This window comes from Lepisosteus platostomus, chromosome 8, assembly GCF_059453375.1.
Source record: "Lepisosteus platostomus isolate fLepPlt1 chromosome 8, fLepPlt1.hap1, whole genome shotgun sequence".
In the NCBI taxonomy this organism is placed as follows: domain Eukaryota; kingdom Metazoa; phylum Chordata; class Actinopteri; order Semionotiformes; family Lepisosteidae; genus Lepisosteus; species Lepisosteus platostomus.
In genome coordinates, this window is record NC_142618.1 from 42,035,597 (window position 1) to 42,056,790 (window position 21,194).

General features: G+C 38.2%; 1 protein-coding gene across 5 annotated transcripts in view; it reads left to right on the forward strand.

Annotated features, from left to right (window-relative positions):
- Positions 1 to 21,194, forward strand: part of LOC148657355 (arf-GAP with SH3 domain, ANK repeat and PH domain-containing protein 1-like) — a 156,936-nt gene that overhangs the window by 96,639 nt on the left and 39,103 nt on the right. For all 5 annotated transcript variants that reach the window (XM_088643475.1, XM_088643477.1, XM_088643479.1 and 2 more), the window contains 7 exons: positions 888 to 973; positions 6,606 to 6,681; positions 7,599 to 7,685; positions 13,814 to 13,914; positions 16,577 to 16,646; positions 19,193 to 19,280; positions 19,663 to 19,711. In XM_088643475.1, coding sequence (XP_088499601.1) covers positions 888 to 973; positions 6,606 to 6,681; positions 7,599 to 7,685; positions 13,814 to 13,914; positions 16,577 to 16,646; positions 19,193 to 19,280; positions 19,663 to 19,711 — 557 coding nt within the window. The remainder of the gene's footprint in view (positions 1 to 887; positions 974 to 6,605; positions 6,682 to 7,598; positions 7,686 to 13,813; positions 13,915 to 16,576; positions 16,647 to 19,192; positions 19,281 to 19,662; positions 19,712 to 21,194) is intronic.

The window sequence follows — 21,194 nt, forward strand, 5'->3', positions numbered from 1 at the left end:
TGTTCTGAAGATATAGACTTCAGGGTAGTTTCTATTTTGGTTTTAATTTTACAAGTCATTTGTGATTTGTTTGAAGGGTTGTCTTCACACATCCTTCATTATCATGCTGAGTGAAGTTCTTTTTTTTCCCCCAGATTCCAGGTGTGTAAATATACATGTCAACAGCAGCTTTGCAGTGACTAAAGCTTAAAAGTAATTTGGTTACGTCTTCTTGTGGATGCCTTGCTGAAAACATACTGTAGCATTAAGGGTGTTCCTTGAGTGACCCAGCTTATAAGGGACTCTCTACAAGCTGAGGCACTTTGTTTGAGCTCTTTGATCCATGTCAAGGATGCGAGCCTGGGTTACGTCACTAGCTGACTGTGACTAGAATTCCACAGAAGATGTTGTCGATTGGCTGACAAGGGGGTGGTTTAGATTCATGGAGCAGGCTCTCACCACCTGGTAACACAGTGATCCATTGACACACTGTTACAAAACCCATCGAAAACCCACGCAAACCCGGTGACAACATACAAACTCCACACAGATAACAGCCCAGGTCTGGAATTTAACCCAGGGCCCCAGTGCAGCAAGGCAGCAATGATAACCACTGCACCACCATACCACTCTCTTAAGATTTTTTATATTTCTGAAATTCACATAAAGTTGAGATCTGGTGGAATGATGTTAGGAAATAAAGTATATTCGAAATTGTGTCTTTGAACGCTTTTCAGCAGTCAAATATGGTTTTCATTGCTGAAATGGATTTTAAGGATTCACTCACAGGAGCTTGATCACAATAGTTTCTCCTGGATGTTCATTTTACTTTATTTTAAAGTTTGATAAGGCTTGGTTTACCTAATGTACAGGTAAATCGTGATGTGCTTTTTCTCTTTCTCCAATAGTATCTGATAAAAGTGAATGAAATCAAGACAAAGAAGGGAGTGGATCTTCTTCAAAACCTAATCAAGTATTACCATGCGCAATGCAAGTAAGTAAACATGTTTTCCTTGAGCAGTCTATTATTCTCTTTGGTCTGCTGAACTAATAGGATCATTTAGAGAAAAGACTTCTTGTCTTAGTATTGTGTGATAGCAATAGTGTCTGATTCTGCCATTTTTTCCAGCTCTTCATTTTCGTCTAAAATTTCTGTTCCTTTGTTTCTGTAGGGCCATCCATATTGCACAATATTACCTATATGTTATTGCATGCATTTGGTAGATGTTGATTTAAGTATACCTGAAGGATTTGAATATGCAATCTCTTATCAACCCATTGAACTCAACTCCGGAGATGTGCTGTCCATGATTTTTTGCTTTTACTTAGGTTCTTCTTTCCCCCCTCAAAAAATGAAATGCTTTGATTGTGTCCTGTGTTTCCCTGTGTAATTTAGATATTTGACTTTCCTAGTCTGGGTTTTTGTGGTTCCCTAGTGTCATTTTCCATGGTTACTTACTGTTCTGTCTAAATGAGCTTATGAAAAGAGTTATGAAAGCTGAAAATGAGGAAATTGCACAGAGGAGGAAATGAATTTGAGATTGTTAGAGTCGGAGTCCCTTGCAACCTTAAGCCCATATGCAGCTAAAATGAGCTTAAACAGCAGAGGTCATAGCAGGTTTTAGACTTTACAGTCCTCGTATGTCACATTTCATATTGCATTTTGCAGAATACAGTATGTTTAAAGGGACAGTTTACTATTATGTGGTCAAAATACAGAGTATTTGGCAATCAGCTTTATTTAAACGGTTGGATGTTGAGGAAATTGTTCTTGTTTTACAGTGACTCTGGTACCCAATTGCTCATCCTTCCAGGCAATTGGCATTTTCAGATTGTCTTCAATTTTGTTTTACAAAGCAGTGACGAGGGGAAGTCAGAACATTGAAAAGTGTGAAGTCAGCCCTGGTAGCTCCAGTCAGGCAAGGAGAAAAGAGCAAGCCAGGGCGGGAGTCATTTACAGAGAGCAGTGCCACTAACAACAGGTTCAGTGCAGCATAGCTCTGAATCAGCTGTCATTAAATTACCTGGGAGCTTGCCTGCGTTTTCCAGCTGTCATATCCAATTAATTATGTTTTAATTAGGAACACATGAGTACTGGAGAGACCTGCAGCCCTCACTGTCATATGCTTGGTGAGGCAGAAGTTCTGCGCTGCAGTGTGAGCTTTAACAGCGCTGAGTGATGTATACACTTGAGGGACGTTTATAACTCAGTTTGAACTTTGCAAGGGAATGGGGAACAAATTTGATATGGGCGTTTAACCAAAGATTGTTTCTCATTGCATTTCATTATAAGGAAAAAAGCATTAATTGTTCCTAATTTGTGTGGCTGCTACTTTTAATCAGACATGTATTATGAGGGTTAAGACTCAATTACCTTGCATTGTGAAGATAATTTACAATCATGCTGTAGGTTTTCCAGGTGAAGTCTGACCAGCTGAGTCCTGATTTCTGCTGATAGCTGGCTTCACCACATGGGTGATAAAATCGCTCATGGTAGATTGCGGTGTGCAGTTTTGGTGTGACTTGTTAATTAGTCTGCAGGAGGAGAAGCCTTATAGTAAGAATTTCAGTCTGCAAGAGAGGGAACATTTACAATAGATGAAAGCCTTGTTTGCAATGCTTTCCAAAACGCAAACATAAAACACATTTTTTTCTATGTGCTTATTTAATGTCTCACTATAGTTTGTGAGTTGATTTGCAAAGATTCATGATGCTGTTTTAACTATTTCTCTGTGCTATTATATAATATGTAGAGAACAAGCATCTTAGTTTTAATTTCATTATGTCTGTGGTGTCTAATAGCCAGCATTCACTGTAATTCACAGCAGTGTTATAGCCTTATAGCCTGATCATGCCAAATATGTGGAGTTAAGCAAGGTTGGGTCTAGTCAGTACTAGGATGGGAGACATCTAAGAACAGCCAGGTTGTTGCTACTGTAAGAGCAGGAGTTGCCAGTATTGTGGGTGGCATGGTGGCACAGTGGTTAGCATTGGTGCCTCGCAGTGCTGGGCCCTGATTTCAGTTTCAGACCCGGGGTGACCCTAGAAGTCTTCAGCTTGGTTTCGACTGAAATACAAAGTTTAATGCTTAGAAAATTATGCATACCCATTTTGTAATTCCTCAAGTCACAATGGGAGACAATGGGAAGGGTCTGATTTATTTATACTAGGCACTGTAGATTAAAAGTGCTTTGGGATCCTTTGTAATGAAAAGCACTGTACAAGTGCAAGGAATGATAATCATTATTATTACCTCTACTGCTTCACCTGCCCTAATTCAGTCTAAATTAACTCATGTATTCACTTTTTATTCCCAGTTATTTTAAAGATATAAGATAATGAAGTTATTATGTTGGCTGTGCAGTCCTAATTAACGTCTGAATTATCATAAGTATAAAAGTTCATTTTAACCTTTTCAAGCTCCAGTCCACCATCTGTTAAAAATACCAGGCTAAATTACCTTGGTATTTAATGAGAGGGTGCTGTGCATATTGACAAGGCTAGGTGCCAAACAATTCATGTACTGTACTGTATTTTACAGGAAGGTGCAGTCAAAATGTTGATGTAAACAGTATTTAAGAACGTAGTGAAATGGTCAAAAATTCTGTAACACTTACCTGTAACCCAGGTGGGGGCTGACACGTTTAAATTGCATTTCACGGTTTTTCACCTACTCTTCAACATTAGGAGTGATGGGACTATTGAATCGTCAAAATCAGGTCCTAAAATATTTAGTTTATTCTTGAGCGGTTCAAGCTAGTTAACACATGGTTTCTGTAATTATTGATAGTGTAAGGCACTCAAGGGTTCTTAGAATATAGAGATTAAAGTAACAGCAGGTTCTATTGTAGTGTATTGTAATTGTTTTGTTAATTATTTGATGCCTTTGATATTGTGAAAACAGGAGAACATCTTGATAATAAATGTTTTTTTTTATTTAGCTCTGTTCAAAAGCCAGCCTCATAAATACACTTAAAAATTCTGTTTTATATATGCTATATGGCATATATCCATTTTCCTTGAGTCCCAGTTTTGTAGACTAAGCATAAATGCAGAGACAGCACATTAAGACATCCCTTTGCCTATTATCCTTAAATGACAGCTTTCAGCTTTCACTACCACACTGCTGTGAAGTAGTAATGGGAGAGAACAAAAAAAAGGTTGAAAATTGCTTCATTTTAGATGAGGAAAGCCCTGTTCTTTAAATAACGGCAATTTGGTGACTTTGTTAAAATGGAATGTCTTTTTAATTTCCTTATCAATAAAACATTAATCCTTGGGCTCAAGATGTATTTAAAATTAACATGGGCCTCGTCAACTTTGATAGTTGCATTAAATGACTGGAAAATTGTCTGAAATTGACTCGACGCTGAGCTGCTGAGAATTATGTTTGTCATTACTCTGGCCATGTCTGCCTAATAAGGAACATAGGGAGCTTTTCATTTTTTACAAATATCAGTTTATCTGTCTAACAGGTAGTGCAAATTGATGTTTTGGGGTTAGAGAGAAGTGCTAGACATGGTATGTGAACTGCAAAGGAACACGTACAAATTGAATATAACTGAGGAGGACTGCAGGGCTGTTTTTGTTGACCTTTCAGTGTAAAATAAACCTCTTCTCGTTCCATAAATGTTGTGGGTTACGTCTCATCTAGACTGCCCAACTGTTCTTAGAGCTGCTGTTAAATTTCAAATATATAGTAACTGTTTCTCTTTGGGATTCATAGCATCTCCTCAATAATATTGTTTTTGGTATTTTGTAATTATTTAAGTCTTTTGCTCTTTATTTCTTAAATAAGTTCCTAACTTGTGGTTTTCAGTCGTAACAACTAGTCCTAGTATTTGATGATAATTGTACCCGATAATTACACACATCACTCCAGGATCTTCTGTCATGCCTTATCCTTAAACAAATTAGCATGTGTGCTGTCCATGCAGTTACATTACATGGCAAGTACTTCTGGATACTGAAAGGTCTTAAACAAAATGGACAGTTTTGATCTATATCATCTATATAGCCCTTAGATGATAAGATTGGTGGAATGGAGGAGTCCTTGAATCATGGGGAACCAGACTCTTGAAATTCACACCTCAGCAGTGCATCAGGGAGATGCAGAAAGTCCCAGTTAGAACTTTACAATTGAAGTAGTGTTTATTGAATGGAAACCTAATCCACTTCTTTAAAAATAAGTATGCGGAGACAGTTGTGCTTTCTGGGAACATTACTCTATGTTCTTTTCACTGTAAGATTATATAGCCCTTAGATGATTGCCTGCTGCCTTTTACTTTATTCTGGTTTTCTGGAATAGGAACTGTTATCTTGCACAGTGAATAATATGAAGCAATTATGTGGAGTCATAATGTGATGACATATCAGTCTTGCGTATAAAGAATTGCCATTTTTAATATACTCAGGACATTGTTAAAAAAGATAGGTTTTCGAAAGCAGCTGCGTTGCTGGCAAACACTACTTTGACCAGGCAGAACTGTGGCATGAAACCCCTGTCATCTTGCTGAAGTTACGAAAAGGAACTAGTATTGTTTGTGGCACTAAACACAAGTGAGACAGGAGGAATATCCCCAAGGCTTGTGCCAGTTTGTGTGAGGCATAAAGGGAGTGTGTCGGCCCTTTTTTATTCCTAGGCTACAAAAATGTTCTTGTCCTCTGTCTGGGGACAGCATCTGCAGGGAGGAAGTTTTACTGAATAAAAAAGTACAGCCATTTCACCAGTTCAAAAGGAACGTAGCCTCTGACTTTTTGAAAATAACTCTTCATTGAAGAAGACAAAGGGCGGATTCTCAAGAGGAGCTTGAATCTGTTGCCAGAGGGTTGCGTTTGAAACAGCACAAGAGGGAGATAAGGGGAGAGGACGTTTGTGTTTGAAGAAAGGCTCTGGAGGAAGAGAGAACGTACAACATGAAAGGTTACAGACAAGAGGAGAACTTTCGGCCCACCTCATCCAGCCATTTCTTGCATGAAGCCAAAGTTTTGGCTTCAGTATTGCCGTGAAAGTATTGAGAGAAGCAAAGGCACAGTTCTGCCACAGACAGTCCAGCTGAGAAGCTACTGAAGTTGTAGAATTAGGTCAATGGAACCCACAGTGAAATTCCTTTCTCTTGTCTTATTTTTGAAAGTAATGTCTGTCTTCTCTCATTGAGCACTTCATAATTTAACAACTGCCATTCAGACTGTAAGGTTGAAGTTACAGACTGGCTTGAGAAACCTGATGTTTTCAGCCAACTGGTCCATTACAGAAGACATTGAACTCTTAAAAAACTATTAAACCTCTTCTTAATTTTATTGTAAAGGCTGTAGACTGACAGGTTTGTGAGGATTTGTATTAGAACAAGGTGCTGTTCAGCACATGACTGCACAAGTAAAATGCTGAAAGCAATCATTTTGGTATTCATACCCCTACAGTGTTGTGTGTTTAAGTGAGCAGGAATGCATTACTTCAAGAAAAGTTTTGAGATAAAATGATACTTAGCTTGTCAGTGATGTATCACTTGGAATATGGCATTACATAGTTTTCCCCAGTCATTGAAAAGAAAGTTCCCTCTTCAAGAGACATGTAGACATAAACTGATTTGATTGTGGATTTGACTTTTAATTTTTTATCTTTTCAGCTTTTTCCAAGATGGCTTGAAAACTGCTGACAAATTGAAACAGTACATAGAAAAGCTTGCTGCTGATCTGTACAATGTAAGTGCCAGAAAACAAAGAGGCTTTTATCGTGATGCTGTGTAACAGTGGTACTTATTTTTATTTTTTCCGGGTTATTATGCTTTAACCTTTGTAAAAGATCTGCAAGTATGTTAAACCTCTCAAATAATTTTTATATTGCCAAGTGTCTTCTAAAACAGAAAGTTTCTTGCCCTTATAACGTTAGATGAGATATTTTAGGAGATATTTTACAGCCTTTTTTAAAAAAAGGAAAAGTAGGTAAGACATAAATAAAGAAATTTGTCAGAGAAGAAAACAACAGTCCCTATCTGGCTCAATGAGTAAAAGCAGTAAAGGGCAAACCATAATGTCAAGACTAGAGTTTGGGGTTAGTCTGTTAACCAGGCCGTGACGAGGATTCTTCAAGGGATGTCTGACAATTGACGGAACACGGTCAGGACTGGGAAAATGTGTGATTGCTAGGCTGTCCTTAGCTTGTTGCCCTAAAGCAAATGCCTGTGATTTACATGGTGCTTGTGGGCTTGCAGTTTTGTTAAGAGAACTGATCCATTAAATTAACAGTGCTGGTTAGATCTCTGGAATTGTAACTAGAAGGTTGTGAGTTCAGATACGTTCAATTATGGGTGTGGGGCACTGTTGTTGTACCCTTGAGCACGGTACTGTACCTCACTCAGAGTCCTCCAGAAAAATGTCCAGCTATATAAATGGATTTTCTCCTGGTTGTCATTGTAAAAGAAAATTTGTTCTCAATTATAAGAGTAAGAGTGTTGGTATTTTAAAGCCTATGAGTCTTGAGCTGAACAGTTTTTTAGATTTACTGTATTTCTACTGACTCTTTTTTTACACAGACATTAGAATAGCCTCTGGAGACCTGTCCCACGCACTAAGTGCTGGCTGAGAATCATTGATATTCTGCAACTGTTTCTGCCATTTAGATAAAGCAAACACAAGATGAAGAAAAGAAGCAGCTGACTGCTCTCCGAGACTTGATTAAGTCCTCTCTGCAGCTGGACCAGAAGGAGGTAGGCCCAGAAATGGGATTGAGCCAACTCAAAACCTGTCCCATCATGTTTAATTTACATGCGCGAAGACACTGCAGTCACAGGAAAAAAACAGTCTGTGAATGAGAAAGGATCAGCCTACTGTGACCAGCTCATCTCTGCTGTATTTTCCTTCTGTTTTTTATTTACTTTTGGAGTTTGTGACATGAAAGAGAACGGATGGCTTGAAATGGGAATGGACCCTTGCATTGATAACTCTACGTCTGAATGCTTTCCCTGAAAAAAGTCTTAATGGCAAAGCATTTGGAAATGCATGAGGAAGTAGCAAAGTACAATACATTTCATAATATATTTTTATTTTAATTGCAAAGTCTACTGCAAAGTAGACTGCCTGAAATTGGCTTGACAGCCAAGCAATAATAAATACTGCAGGTAAACTTGTTTGGTGCAGTGGAGCAGAACGTTTGCAGTTCTGCCTTCAGAGTTGCCAGTGCTGTACCATGCTGGTAGCCAGTGTGAACTAGGCCTTGCTGGTAACCAGTGTTGTGCCTCACTGACTGCTCAGTGTAATGCCAATTAGACTAAAGCTAGAAATGGCAACATATCTTCGTCAATTTGGTTACTTCCAGTTTAGCACCCTTATCTCCAGACTGGCTGCAACACTGATGCACTGATAGTATGTTTTATGTCAGTCGTTATGTTCTACTTACTGTACCTATTCAATATGTGAATATTCAGATACTCAAAATCGACTTATTACCTACAGAATGACTGAGCCTTATTGAGTGGCATGAAGGACAACATAGGATGTCCTGCTTTTGTTTTGTTTCACTGTATTCTTGTGTCAGTTAGCTTGAAGTAATAAAGTAATAATTTATTCCTAAAGCTTGTATCACCCTATTAAGCTGGAGATAAACAATACATAAACATGGATTATGTCAGAGAGAAAGCATTTTTTCTGTTATGGTGTTCACTGTAAGAAGACCTTGCTGTCACAGCAGATGATGCATTTTTCTCACAATGGACCTGGCCACCATCTTAGCTTGGTACAGTACTGCACCGAGGAGAGAGCTTCATTTTGCTCTCAGGCATGTAGTCCTGTCCCTGAATTGTTAAGAAGCCTGAATGAAGACATTTCAAAACCCATGCATGGTCTTACTGGAAACTCTTTTCCAAGTTTTTTTTTTTAATTCTTCTTAAACAACTTTCTAAACTGTAATGTCAATACAGGTACAGTATGTCCTTTTCAGATGTCCTACAGTAGATATTGACTACTCCAATTAAGTCATTTATATAAATCCGATGTAAAGTACTTTAAAGCATTATAAAACCTCCCTGTTACATTTTTAATGGGACAACAACATTTTGTAAAATGTTAATCAATAACGGAATAGGACAGCGATAATAAATGTACCCTTGTATGTTAAGTGCTTCCTCACAGCAGTAACTCTTTTAGCAAATTGTGCACAAAATATGAAAATGCATAGAGAAAATGTTTGTGTGGAACAAATGCACAAATAACTAAAATTTCATATAATATTAGAATTTTATTACAAAGTGGAAGCAAGCACCACATTGAGTTATTGTTTATTTCTCACTCTTAATTATTTCACAATATGTAATTTATGCTTGAATGCTTATGACATGTAAGAGTTTGTGTGAACATGCTGCTATTTTTCTTTATGTACAGTGTGCAATTTAGTGTTTGAAAAATATAGTGAATGTCATGGCTAAAGAAGTAAAGGTACAAAACAACAGGTTTGGATTTCAGCTGTACCATCTGGTATCCATTCTGGTGGCGGTAGTGGCCAGACACCAATGGGGTTAGGTGGCATACAGTCAGCTGGGGTATCCTTTGTCCACATTGTACAAGTGAAATCAGGGGCTAACCAGTCTTGGGAAGAGTCACTAGGAAGATGGTTCTCTAATCAAGTTACCCCTAAAGTCCAAATGGTCCTCTCCGTTGTGCACTGCAGAAGGCAGTTACTGGCCAGAGTTTGTTCAGTTCTTCAAGGTCCTTGCTGGAGGGAAGTGATGAGTCAAGTTAAATAATAACTGGCAATTCCATATTGGTGTAGAAATGAGAGGAAAATAACTGGTAACAATGTTTTTTCACTGTGGAAATGTGGGGAAATCAGTTCTGGGCCATTTGTTAGGCTGTTTTGTGATTCTGTCTAATGTCTGGTTCTTCAGATTCACCGTCATGGACTGTAAATTTGAACTACAGAACACAGGTTAAGATTTGATAGGAATGTTTGTCTATGAAATTAATGCAAATCCAGAAGATACAGTATGGTGGTTCAACTCTTAACACGCTAGAAACTGTGAATTTGTGCAGGAAAACCACAAAGTGGAGGAAAAATGATGCATAATATGATTGAATCACAACAACCCTTGCTACTGTGCTTGTGAATTGCTTTTCCTGGTGCTGTTCATAATGGTAAAGATTTATTGCATCTTGCTTGTATGTTACTCTGTTGTTACCACACATGTCTTTGTTGTGAAAAAGTGCAGCTTATTTTAAGAGCCATTTTTTCTTTTTCTGTCCTGCACCTTTGTTTTGTTGTTATGCTTTTCTGAGTTTGGTCCAAAACTGCTTGGAGGGTTTCATGCTTTGTTTGGACCAGTGGATTCTGGTTCGTGTCGAACTTGGACCGTACTGCTGAGAACGGGAGAGGTCTTGTGTTATCGCGATATGTGAATGCGTGCAATTCCTTATTGCATGACTCTTTGAAATCTAACCTGGGGCTTCTTTCACACTGTGCTTCTCTTTCCCTAATGCCTGTCCTGACTGAAGTCCAGGAGAGTAAGTTGTTGTTGCATTTTGCATGTTCTGAGTGTGCTGAGTGCATAGTTCTGTCTCTTCTGTCAGAGCAAAAACTTGAAGCCAAGTGGCTCTTGCACAAAAACAAATGGGAACTGGCAAGTAAGTTATGGGTCTACACTACTTTTGACAAATCAACACAGCTTTTGACACGTGTGTGTTCTACTCGCGTGGCATTTTTTACATAGCGGGTTATGCACACTGGTTGCATCTCTGAAGCGTAGCTCTGATCTGCTGCCTATTATCCAAGTAACACAAGTACAGTTTTTGTTGTCAACAATATAGCACTTACAGTGCCTTGCGAAAGTATTCGGCCCCCTTGAACTTTTCAACCTTTTGCCACATTTCAGGCTTCAAACATATAAAGATATAATTTTTTTATTTTATGTGAAGAATCACCAACAAGTGGGACACAATTGTGAAGTGGAACGAAATCTATTGGATTTTTGAAACTTTTTTAACTAATAAAAAAATGAAAAGTGGGGCGTGCAAAATTATTCGGCCCCTTTACTTTCAGTGCAGCAAACTCACTCCAGAAGTTCAGCGAGGATCTCTGAATGATCCAATGTTGTCCTAAATGACTGATGGTGATAAATAGAATCCACCTGTGTGTAATCAAGTCTCTGTATAAATGCACCTGCTCTGTGATAGACTCAAGGTTCTGTTGAAAGCGCAGAGAGCATCATGAAGACCAAGGAACACACCAGGCAGGTCCGTAATACTGTTGTGGAGAAGTTTAAAGCCGGATTTGGATACAAAAAGATTTCCCAAGCTTCAAACATCCCAAGGAGCACTGTGCAAGCGATCATCTTGAAATGGAAGGAGTATCAGACCACTGCAAATCTACCAAGACCTGGCCGTCCCTCTAAACTTTCAGCTCAGACAAGGAGAAGACTGATCAGAGATGCAGCCAAGAGGCCCATGATCACTCTGGATGAACTGCAGAGAACTACAGCTGAGGTGGGAGAGTCTGTCCATGGGACAACAATCAGTCTTACACTGCACAAATCTGGCCTTTATGGAAGAGTGGCAAGAAGAAAGCCATTTCTCAAAGATATCCATAAAAAGTCTCGTCTAAAGTTTGCCACAAGCCACCTGGGAGACACCCCAAACATGTGGAAGAAGGTGCTCTGGTCAGATGAAACCAAAATCGAACTTTTTGGCCACAATGCAAAACGATATGTTTGGCGTAAAAGCAACACAGCTCATCACCCTCAACACACCATCCCCACTGTCAAACATGGTGGTGGCAGCATCATGGTTTGGGCCTGCTTTTCTTCAGCAGGGACAGGGAAGATGGTTAAAATTGAGGGGAAGATGGATGCAGCCAAATACAGGACCATTCTGGATGAAAACCTGTTGGAGTCTGCAAAAGACCTGAAACTGGGACGGAGATTTATCTTCCAACAAGACAATGATCCCAAACATACAGCAAAATCTACAAAGGAATGGTTCACAAATAAACGTATCCAGGTGTTTGAATGGCCAAGTCAAAGTCCAGACCTGAATCCAATCGAGAATCTGTGGAAAGAGCTGAAAACTGCTGTTCACAAACGCTCTCCATCCAACCTCACTGAGCTCGAGCTGTTTTGCAAGGAAGAATGGGCAAGAATTTCAGTCTCTCGATGTGCAAAACTGATAGAGACATACCCCAAGCGACTTGCAGCTGTAATCGCAGCAAAAGGTGGCTCTACAAAGTATTAACGCAAGGGGGCCGAATAATTTTGCACGCCCCACTTTTCATTTTTTTATTAGTTAAAAAAGTTTCAAAAATCCAATAGATTTCGTTCCACTTCACAATTGTGTCCCACTTGTTGGTGATTCTTCACATAAAATAAAAAATTTATATCTTTATGTTTGAAGCCTGAAATGTGGCAAAAGGTTGAAAAGTTCAAGGGGGCCGAATACTTTCGCAAGGCACTGTATATTGAGAAAACTGTAGAACCAAGAAACATATTCAATATCGTTCCAACATATTATCCTGTTTAAATAATGAAATTTTATTTAATGTATTTATTAAATGTAATACTCATACAGCAATATCGGTAGATGAAATGGCATTCCTGACTATTTTTTGGTGATGTCCTTTTTTTAAAGGACTGCTGCATTTGCAGCAAGTTTTACCTTGTCCATGTTTGAAATTAAACTTTCCACTGAAAGCACACAGGGTCCAATGAGACTCGATCATTGTTTACTAGGCCCAGGGTCTAATCAGCCAGTCAAGCACTTCAGCCACAGGGTTTCGACAGACAGCTCAAAGAAAACAATAGCTAATGGGCTAATGCTAATCTGCACTCTTCCAAGCTACCTATAATTTTCTTAGGGTAGGGGACCATTGGGATATGATAGGGTTGTCATATTGAAAAGATAAATATCTGCATTGCATTATATACAGTATCTAATTTATGAGGAAAAATTTACTTGATGCATAAACATGACACGGGGCGTCATGACCTGATTCGCTGCACATGCTGCCAGTGTAAATTGGAGCATTACTGACAACCAAATACCAATAAATACACAACAACCATAGATCAGACTTTCATTGCTGTACAGTTTCAGAATAATGGAATGTAGTCACCAGGTTTCTTTGGATTTGGACAAATGTCAAAACAAATTAAAACACCGTTTCCATGTCATATTTCTTGTTTCCTGCTGATGTTGACTTTGTCACTGTACATTTCCAAGTCCCTGTGTTTTTAAGGATTTGAAAATTTTGGATTGTGTAAGTCTTCTTAGAGCTTGTGGGACTTTAGTTTGTACTGTAGGTTCTTAGCCCACCTTATGACATTGCTTAAACTTAATCTTAATTTAAAAAAAGTTGGGCGTTCTAGACCCAAGTGTCCATTGTTTGATTGTAAAAGCTCTTCAGCTTACTTGACAAATTGTATAAGGGGGACACAACAGTTCCAACAATTTTTTTCTGTTTGAGCTAAAATATGCAAAACATTTTACATTGATTTACTTCAAAAAATAATTACAGAATATGTTGTTGTTTCCTTGAGTGTTTGTAAAACCACTGGTAATGTGTGTGTGAGTGTGAGATGTGTTTAGTGCTGTGAATGTCATGAAGATAAGTGCTCACATAAAGTTTGTTTTTTAACTGTTAAGTGTTTTTAATATCATTTTACATTGATTTACTTCAAAAAATAATTACAGAATATGTTGTTGTTTCCTTGAGTGTTTGTAAAACCACTGGTAATGTGTGTGTGAGTGTGAGATGTGTTTAGTGCTGTGAATGTCATGAAGATAAGTGCTCACATAAAGTTTGTTTTTTAAGTGTTAAGTGTTTTTAATATCGACTTTTGTGTTTGTTGTAACACAGGACTCTCAAAGCAAACAGGGAGGATACAGTATGCACCAACTTCAGGGCAATAAGGAGTTTGGCAGTGAGAAGAAAGGATATCTTTTAAAAAAAAGTGATGGGTATGTTTGAGTTTTTTGTAATTTCCAAATAATCCGCAACACAGAATGAGTTGTGTGAAAATTAAGCAGTTAAGGCATCACTAGTTCCTTATTGATTCCTACCAAAACATAGCATTCATATGTCATAAGTGCTGTTTTGTAATTTCAGTGTCCCAACTTGTAGAACACCATGTTAAGTGTAACTGTGTCTCTTGCCTTTCATTTCTCTTAAAGTAGAGGTTTCTTATAAATAACTTTTGCTGTACTTGGATTTTATTTTGGTTGAAAGTTTGCATTTTATTTCCAAAGTCTATGAGGTTTTGAAAAGAGAGATCACTTTATTGGCCATATACAGTTTCTTGTATTAGGAATTTGTCTTTTCGCATACCCCAACTTGCTCTCCATGAGACACACAGACAGGGAGAGAAGGTGAGGTCAGTGTGCAGGGTCAGCCATTTATACGGCACCCCTGGAGCAGTTGGGGTTAAGGGCCTTGCTCAGGGGCCCAAAGGAGTAGGATTCCTCTGCCAGCTGTGGGATATGAACCGGCAACCTTCCAGCCACAGGCGCAAATCCTAAGCCACAGAGCCACCACACCTCCCCGATATAAATACACTTAAGCTTAGTTGTTAGTTATGAAATAACTTCCACTTAGTTGTGAAATACTTTGGGTGACTAAACAAATTAGGAATCCAAACAGAACCCCTTTAGCTTCACTAGTTTGACTCATGATTTAGTTTAATTCTCTAGTTTGACTGCACATGAGAGCATTCTCAATAAACTTTTTTAAAGATGATCTGCAAGATGTCCTATTTAATTCTGGTTACACTTACACAATCTATAATGAGAGATGTATCAGCTCTGGGCATCTGCTTTTGTGTCTTGGATACATCTCAACTGAAAACATTCTACCATGGTTTATGTAAGCTTCCAAATGAAAGCTAGCCCAACTTGTTCATTTGGTTTCATCCAGCTGTTTCTTGAGGTTTGTCAGCCTGTGAGCTTCAGGAACATGGTTGGGCAGTTGACTGTGGGTTGTCTGGCTAGTAACAAAGTATTACTTTGCGCCATTTAACACTGACAACCTCACATTGCAGGCTGTGGTCTGTTTCCTGCAGTGTGTCACAAATGATCTTGTGTATTCTAACACTGTGCTGGAACAGTGGCGGCACTGCTGATGTATCCTTGATTTTTAGGAGCTGTGCCACACCTTGCAGTGCCAGAGTATTGTTCCATTGCTGATCCTGGCACAGCATGGCGTTGCCCTGAGAGGCAGTGTCTGTGAGGCCATCACCTCACAAGGACAAACATGTAGGTTAATAGATGGCTCTGCAAAAAGATTTTTTTTTAAATACAGCACTTATAAAGTCACACGGAGATGACAGTATGCAAAAGCAATCAATAACTGCTACTAGAAGCACAAGCAAGCCATCAATATCTTGTTTATTAAGAAGGAAATGTGTTCTGGTGTGGGAGACAAAAATATCCATTTTAAGCAGCAGGTTTACATTACAGGTTTAACATGTTCTTCTGTAAATTCCTTAGATTTAACAAAGTTGAAAATCATTTAAGCTGAGACAGTTCTGAGATGGTAGTTGTTACCTTTAAGTAGGGAGCTGCATCAGCATTCGTAGGCTGCTAAGGAACGAGTAAATGTTTATTCCATTCTAAAAAGAGAAGAAAATTAAACAACATTTCGGCTGTTGAGGCTGCACAGCCTCAAAGAAACATTGGGTTTCTTTTCTTCTCTTTTCAGCATGGAATAAACCTTTACTTGTTCTGTAGTTAGCTTTATATGTATGATACCATTCCTGCTGTCCACATGGTTTAACGGAAGTATCCTGGCTTGACTTTATCACTCTAAGTGATATATACCATGTTGACCTGGTGTGGATCTTTCTGTGGAAACATGGTATGGATGACCTAAGGTGTGTGTGGAGTGTGATGTAATATCCTCTGTGGAGCATAGATTTTGGGCTAACATTATTGACATGATGCAGAAATGTGTTATGGGTTATTCTGTGACCTGTTATAGATGACTTCAGAGTATGTGTGATCAGTCTCATGAAGCTTGTTGTGGGTGAATCATTTGACATTTCTTCAGAAATGTCAACCTGGGCTGTGGGACTTGGTGTGATATATTTCAGAATGGCACAACAACAGTTACAGAAATGTCAGAATAGCTTACTGCTAAACTTCTAGACTGATTTTTTTACACGCTTGTTGAATCATGAAGTTTCTGTTATGATTTTATGGAATTTGTTATTCTCATCATTAACTGTATGTGCAATAACATTTGTTGTCTTTAATTAAATATACATTTATTGAATTATGCCATCACGTAACTGAAAAATCATTTAACAAGACTCAGCTATCAGGCTTGGAAGCTGGAGAGTGCCTCCACAGCTGTCAACTTTGAACACTGCAGCAGAACAGCAAAATGTTTGAATTATAAAAGTTATTTTAGAACTGGGGCTCATATTGCTGCCTCTCAGCACTGGGGCCCTGGGTTCAATTTGTGGGGTGCTATCTATGTAGAGATGTTATGTTTTCCCTGTGTTTGCATGGGTTTTCTCCGGGTGCTACAGATGATTTAGAAAATCGATGGATGGATTTTAGATCTGACCTGATACTCAGCATGGCACATTTCCTCTAACAATCTGGGTTTATTTTTCACTTGCAGGTTGAGAAAGGTTTGGCAGAGAAGAAAATGCTCTGTGAAGAACGGTATTCTGACAATTTCACATGCAACAGTAAGTTTTATGGAAGAGCTATATTTCTGTGTAGCTTTATTTTTGCCTGATGAAGTCTAGGTGAGTTAGTGAAAGGAGGCTGAATACTGGGCTCAGTCTAGTCCTAAGTGAACATCATTGATTCACTCTAACATTGATATTGAAGTTAAATGGGTATTAATTGAAAAGCAAAAAATTCTGCATGTTGTATTAGAATAAACATTTTTAATATGTGATAGTTAATGTTATCATTAATAACATTGGGTGTCGAGTAAGCATTTAATTTCTTTCATTACTCTCCACCTTGACTTTGGAGAAACATGCAGTAAAATATACTTCTGAATACAGTCAGAAAAGTAAGGTACTGAGGAGTTACACACATTTAAATTCTTTTATTTACAGTTGCCTACAGTATGTGCCTTTTTTTACTTTACTTTTTACTTTCCCTACATTTTAAATTAATTTTCTCCTTTGTCTTGCATTGTTATGATTTCTTGTATGTAAAAGGCACAACACCTGTACAGGGAGTGATTACCTAGTGTGTGATAATAAAAAACGTTTTGTTTATGATAATTAGACATAAGTGAACATGTGCTCAGATGTGTTTCAGTAGCAGGATTCAGGCTGTGTGAGTGGCCATGGGAATCTGGGTTATACAGCTCCCAGATGAGGAAAGTAAGGAACTGAGACGTTACACACATTTGAATTCACTATTCTGTGCAATCTGAGGAAGATGGAAGTCAGAACAGTTGTTGGTTTGTAGTTTTTTTTTACTGACATGTATGACTAATCCTGCGCATGTGGCTTCTTGGAATATTTCACTGTGTGGCTGCTGTGACAGAAGAGAACACATCAAGAAAGCAATTTTAGTTTTGTGTGCCGGATATAATCCAGTTTACAACAACAGCATGAAATAAACATTAAGACCTACTGTGTGAGCTTTTACTTAGGTCTTGCAAACTATAATAAAAAGGTTAGCAGGATTTAGCGATCACAAAAACACATCGTAGCGAGAGCATTGCTGACTTCTGTCTTTTTCTCTGTGGTGGTACCTAGGCCGGTATCACTGCATTGAATGTACACATTATGACAGCAGCATAAAGGGGTTTGTGCTCATAGCTGACACTTGCTGTTGCAAAAAAATGATGCGATTAGGCCCAAGCAGGGTGTAAGGATGTGTCGAACAAGAGGCGGAAATGTGAGGGGGCAGGCAATCTTCAAATCAGGGTACAGATGTATCGGAATGCTTTGAGCTTTAACAAGCCGCAGGGTGTCTGAATTTCTTTAATCCTTTTCTGCACCTTTGCCAGTTTGGCATAGAGTGCTTTAGTGAATAACCATTAATTTGTTGCTGATATTCATCTCTTTTTTTTTCTATGTACAGTCATAATAGCGCAACAAGACCACAGATAAAGCTGTCGGCTTTGCATAAACATTTGTAATTACAGACGCTCTCTTACACATGGGTTGATTACGGTCTTGCATTTGGATCACAGAGCTTGTTTGTGACTTGTTCTCTCTAGGGTGTCGGTCACATGACCTGCTGCTGCCCTCTTATTAGGCGCCGAATCTAATTAGAAGCTGCTGTTGCAAATTGAAAGAATGTGTCTGAAAGTTCTCCACCTTACAGTGGCTTTTTTTTACTTTCCCTCCATTTTCATTTTGTTTCTCCTTCGTTGTCGTGCATCATTATGAATGCTTTTACGTAAACGTCACGACAGTATTACATGGAGTGATTGCCTATTGTGTGATCCTATTGTTTTGTGTTTGCTCTTAAGAAAGAAGTTGAAGTTACATACTGTACAGTAGGTTAGGCACAGTAGGGTTTCTTCAGCAGTGTTGATGAGAAATACTGTAAGTAAACGCACTCCCAGGTGCATTTCAGTAGCAGGATTCAGGCTGTGTGCAGGTGTCAAGAGCTTTCTACGGTATACCTGTTCACGAGAGACAGAGGGGATGTCACTGCAGGGTGTTGTCACACATTCTCACATTCTCATGGGGGAAAAAATCAGGAAAGATTTTTGCATTTTTGGTAGTAGCAGAAGTGATTTTGGGAGGCAAAAGGGATCAAACAAACTCGATCATGTTTAAATCTTTAACCCTCAGTTGTATTAAAACTACTGTGCTGCACCCAGTATATTAGTCTTGTGCTTTAGAAACACCTGTATTGAGATTAAAAATTCATGTGATTTTGATTAAAAACATATTATTTAGCAATTTGACCTCCCAAATGTGATTAAAATATGGCTTTTGTGTGTTTGATTACCAACACCACAGCCATAGGTTTTAAAGACAACACACCATCTAATGTATTAGACATTTTTGGGGGTTTACACCAAAATAGAAACTCATCAATATTTTATGAATAGTCAGAATAGAAGTTAGTAAATCATTGTTTCATTTCTTGAGGTGTATTTTTCTTACAGTACAGACTTCTGTTATGTTGGAAGAATGTGCGTGTTGCATTAAAACTTTGGTGTTCAGTGTACATACAGTATGCTTGATAAGCTTTTATTTTGTTTTCTTTATTTAAACATCCCTAACGTTGCATTTTCTTCTCTTTTCAGTCCAATAGGCAGCCTGTCAAATTGAATCTACTCACCTGTCAAGTTAAGCCGAGTGGAGAAGACAAAAAATGTTTTGATCTTATATCTCGTAAGTTTGGTTGCAGCATAATGTAGTGTGCTGAACAGCAGACATCACAAAGACCTAAATTCTCTCCAGTGCCTTTCTTTGATTTGCAGATTCAAATAGCTCTTGGTACAACAGTGGCAACTTTGTTTTCAAAATGTCAGGAGCGAATAATTGCTTTTGCAAATATATGCTGTCTGTTCTGACCTTTGAATAAGAGGCATTATGTACAGATGTAGAAAGTTAAAACAAGCAAAAACAAATGGAATGTTCCCCAGAGTTGGGTTTTGGTTACAGAGTGCTTACGCAGCCAAGAAAACCTTTCATGCTGATTCTTTTGAAACTTTGGCAGCTGAGATAATGTTTCCCTGTCATTACTTTTCTAATTGTTTTATTCTCTTTACAGATAACCGAACATATCACTTCCAGGCAGAGGACGAACAAGAATTTGTAATGTAAGGAAAAAAAGGATCTTGCTTACAATTAATGTTTTGTATATTCCAAGAACATTTTTTTGTATCTGACAGAAAAGCCAAGCAGACAATATCAAGCATCTTGTACAGAACCTTTAGTGTTTAAAGAACTTTTAGTGGTTTTGGCTGCTCTTAGTAGTATTTGCATCAAAATAAATCAGACCCATCCACACTTCAAGTACTCTATGTGTCTGACAGCACAATGAATCCAGTCTGAAACTGTTGCTGAAGCTGAGAAACAAACATCAAATAGTTCATCCTGTTTTTTACAAATGTAGCGTGTCATGAAGAGTAATATAAGTAAAGTGCCAAACAATGAACAGGCCATTTTTTAATGTGTTGTTTGTACATAGGTCCAGTCATCACATTTCTGGTTCTTGTGTAATGACAGGCAATGCACACATATATTTTGCTTATTGTTTTTTTTATTCCCGGTAATTGTTCCCTACAAGAAGGGAAAAAAAGCCCAATTAAATGTGAACTGTGAAAAAACTGTGGTACAGAAAACTGTGAACCCCCTGGCTAAGTAATGAATACTGAACAGAGAATAGAGATCTGTGCCACCTGCACAAACGACAGCATGCTGTTTTGAAAAGTGGGAGGCAAGAAAGACATCACAGTGATCCAGATCATGGAAATTTTGGCTATTAATCATGCTGTTAAATATTTTTAAAATTTGGGTTACATTTCCACTGATTTAAGATTTTTGTACCGTGTACATAAACTAATTTGTTCCAGCCTTTTAAAAGTAATACACATCAGACAGTTTTCCCTATGTGAACAGGTGTTTTTTGTCCCTAAATGGATTCCAATCCCTAATCTAACCTCTAAACCCCTCAAACGTCTGTAAGGCAGGCAGGCACCCTTTGGCAGGCATTGCTTTGGAAATAAATTAGAAACTGATGTTTATACAGAAACTGCAGACAGTAGTGGTAGGAGTAAGTTGCTGAACACTTTATCAGCATTAGAAAACAAGGGGCCTTTGATCCTCAACTTTCATAATCACAGAGTTCAACATTTTTGCACTTTGGTATAATATTTTATTTTTTTTACTGAGCTTTTGAAGCTGAAAAAAGACCTGTGTACTGTATTATCATTTCCTAACACAGGTTCACACTTTATCATTCTTTTCTTATTTTTAGTCCAGTGAGGCTACACTCTAATTGGCACTTGTTGAATTTTGACACATTCAGTAATTCAGATGGTACTGTTTAGAAATCAAATAAGAAAACAAAATTGATAAATATGTTTTTTGCATCATGTTACTACAGGGACTCTTATGAGCAGTAATAAGGCTTTGGGTTAGGTTTTGTTCAAAAGTTAGCAGAGCTTAATGGTAAAAAAAGTATCATGGTTGTCTATCAAATAGGTTAAATGAATCAAATAGGCTCTTCTTACTTGTATCTGTTCTTATGTTCTTAAAAGCACAGCCTTGATTTATCCTGTAATCTGACAATTTGGCTGT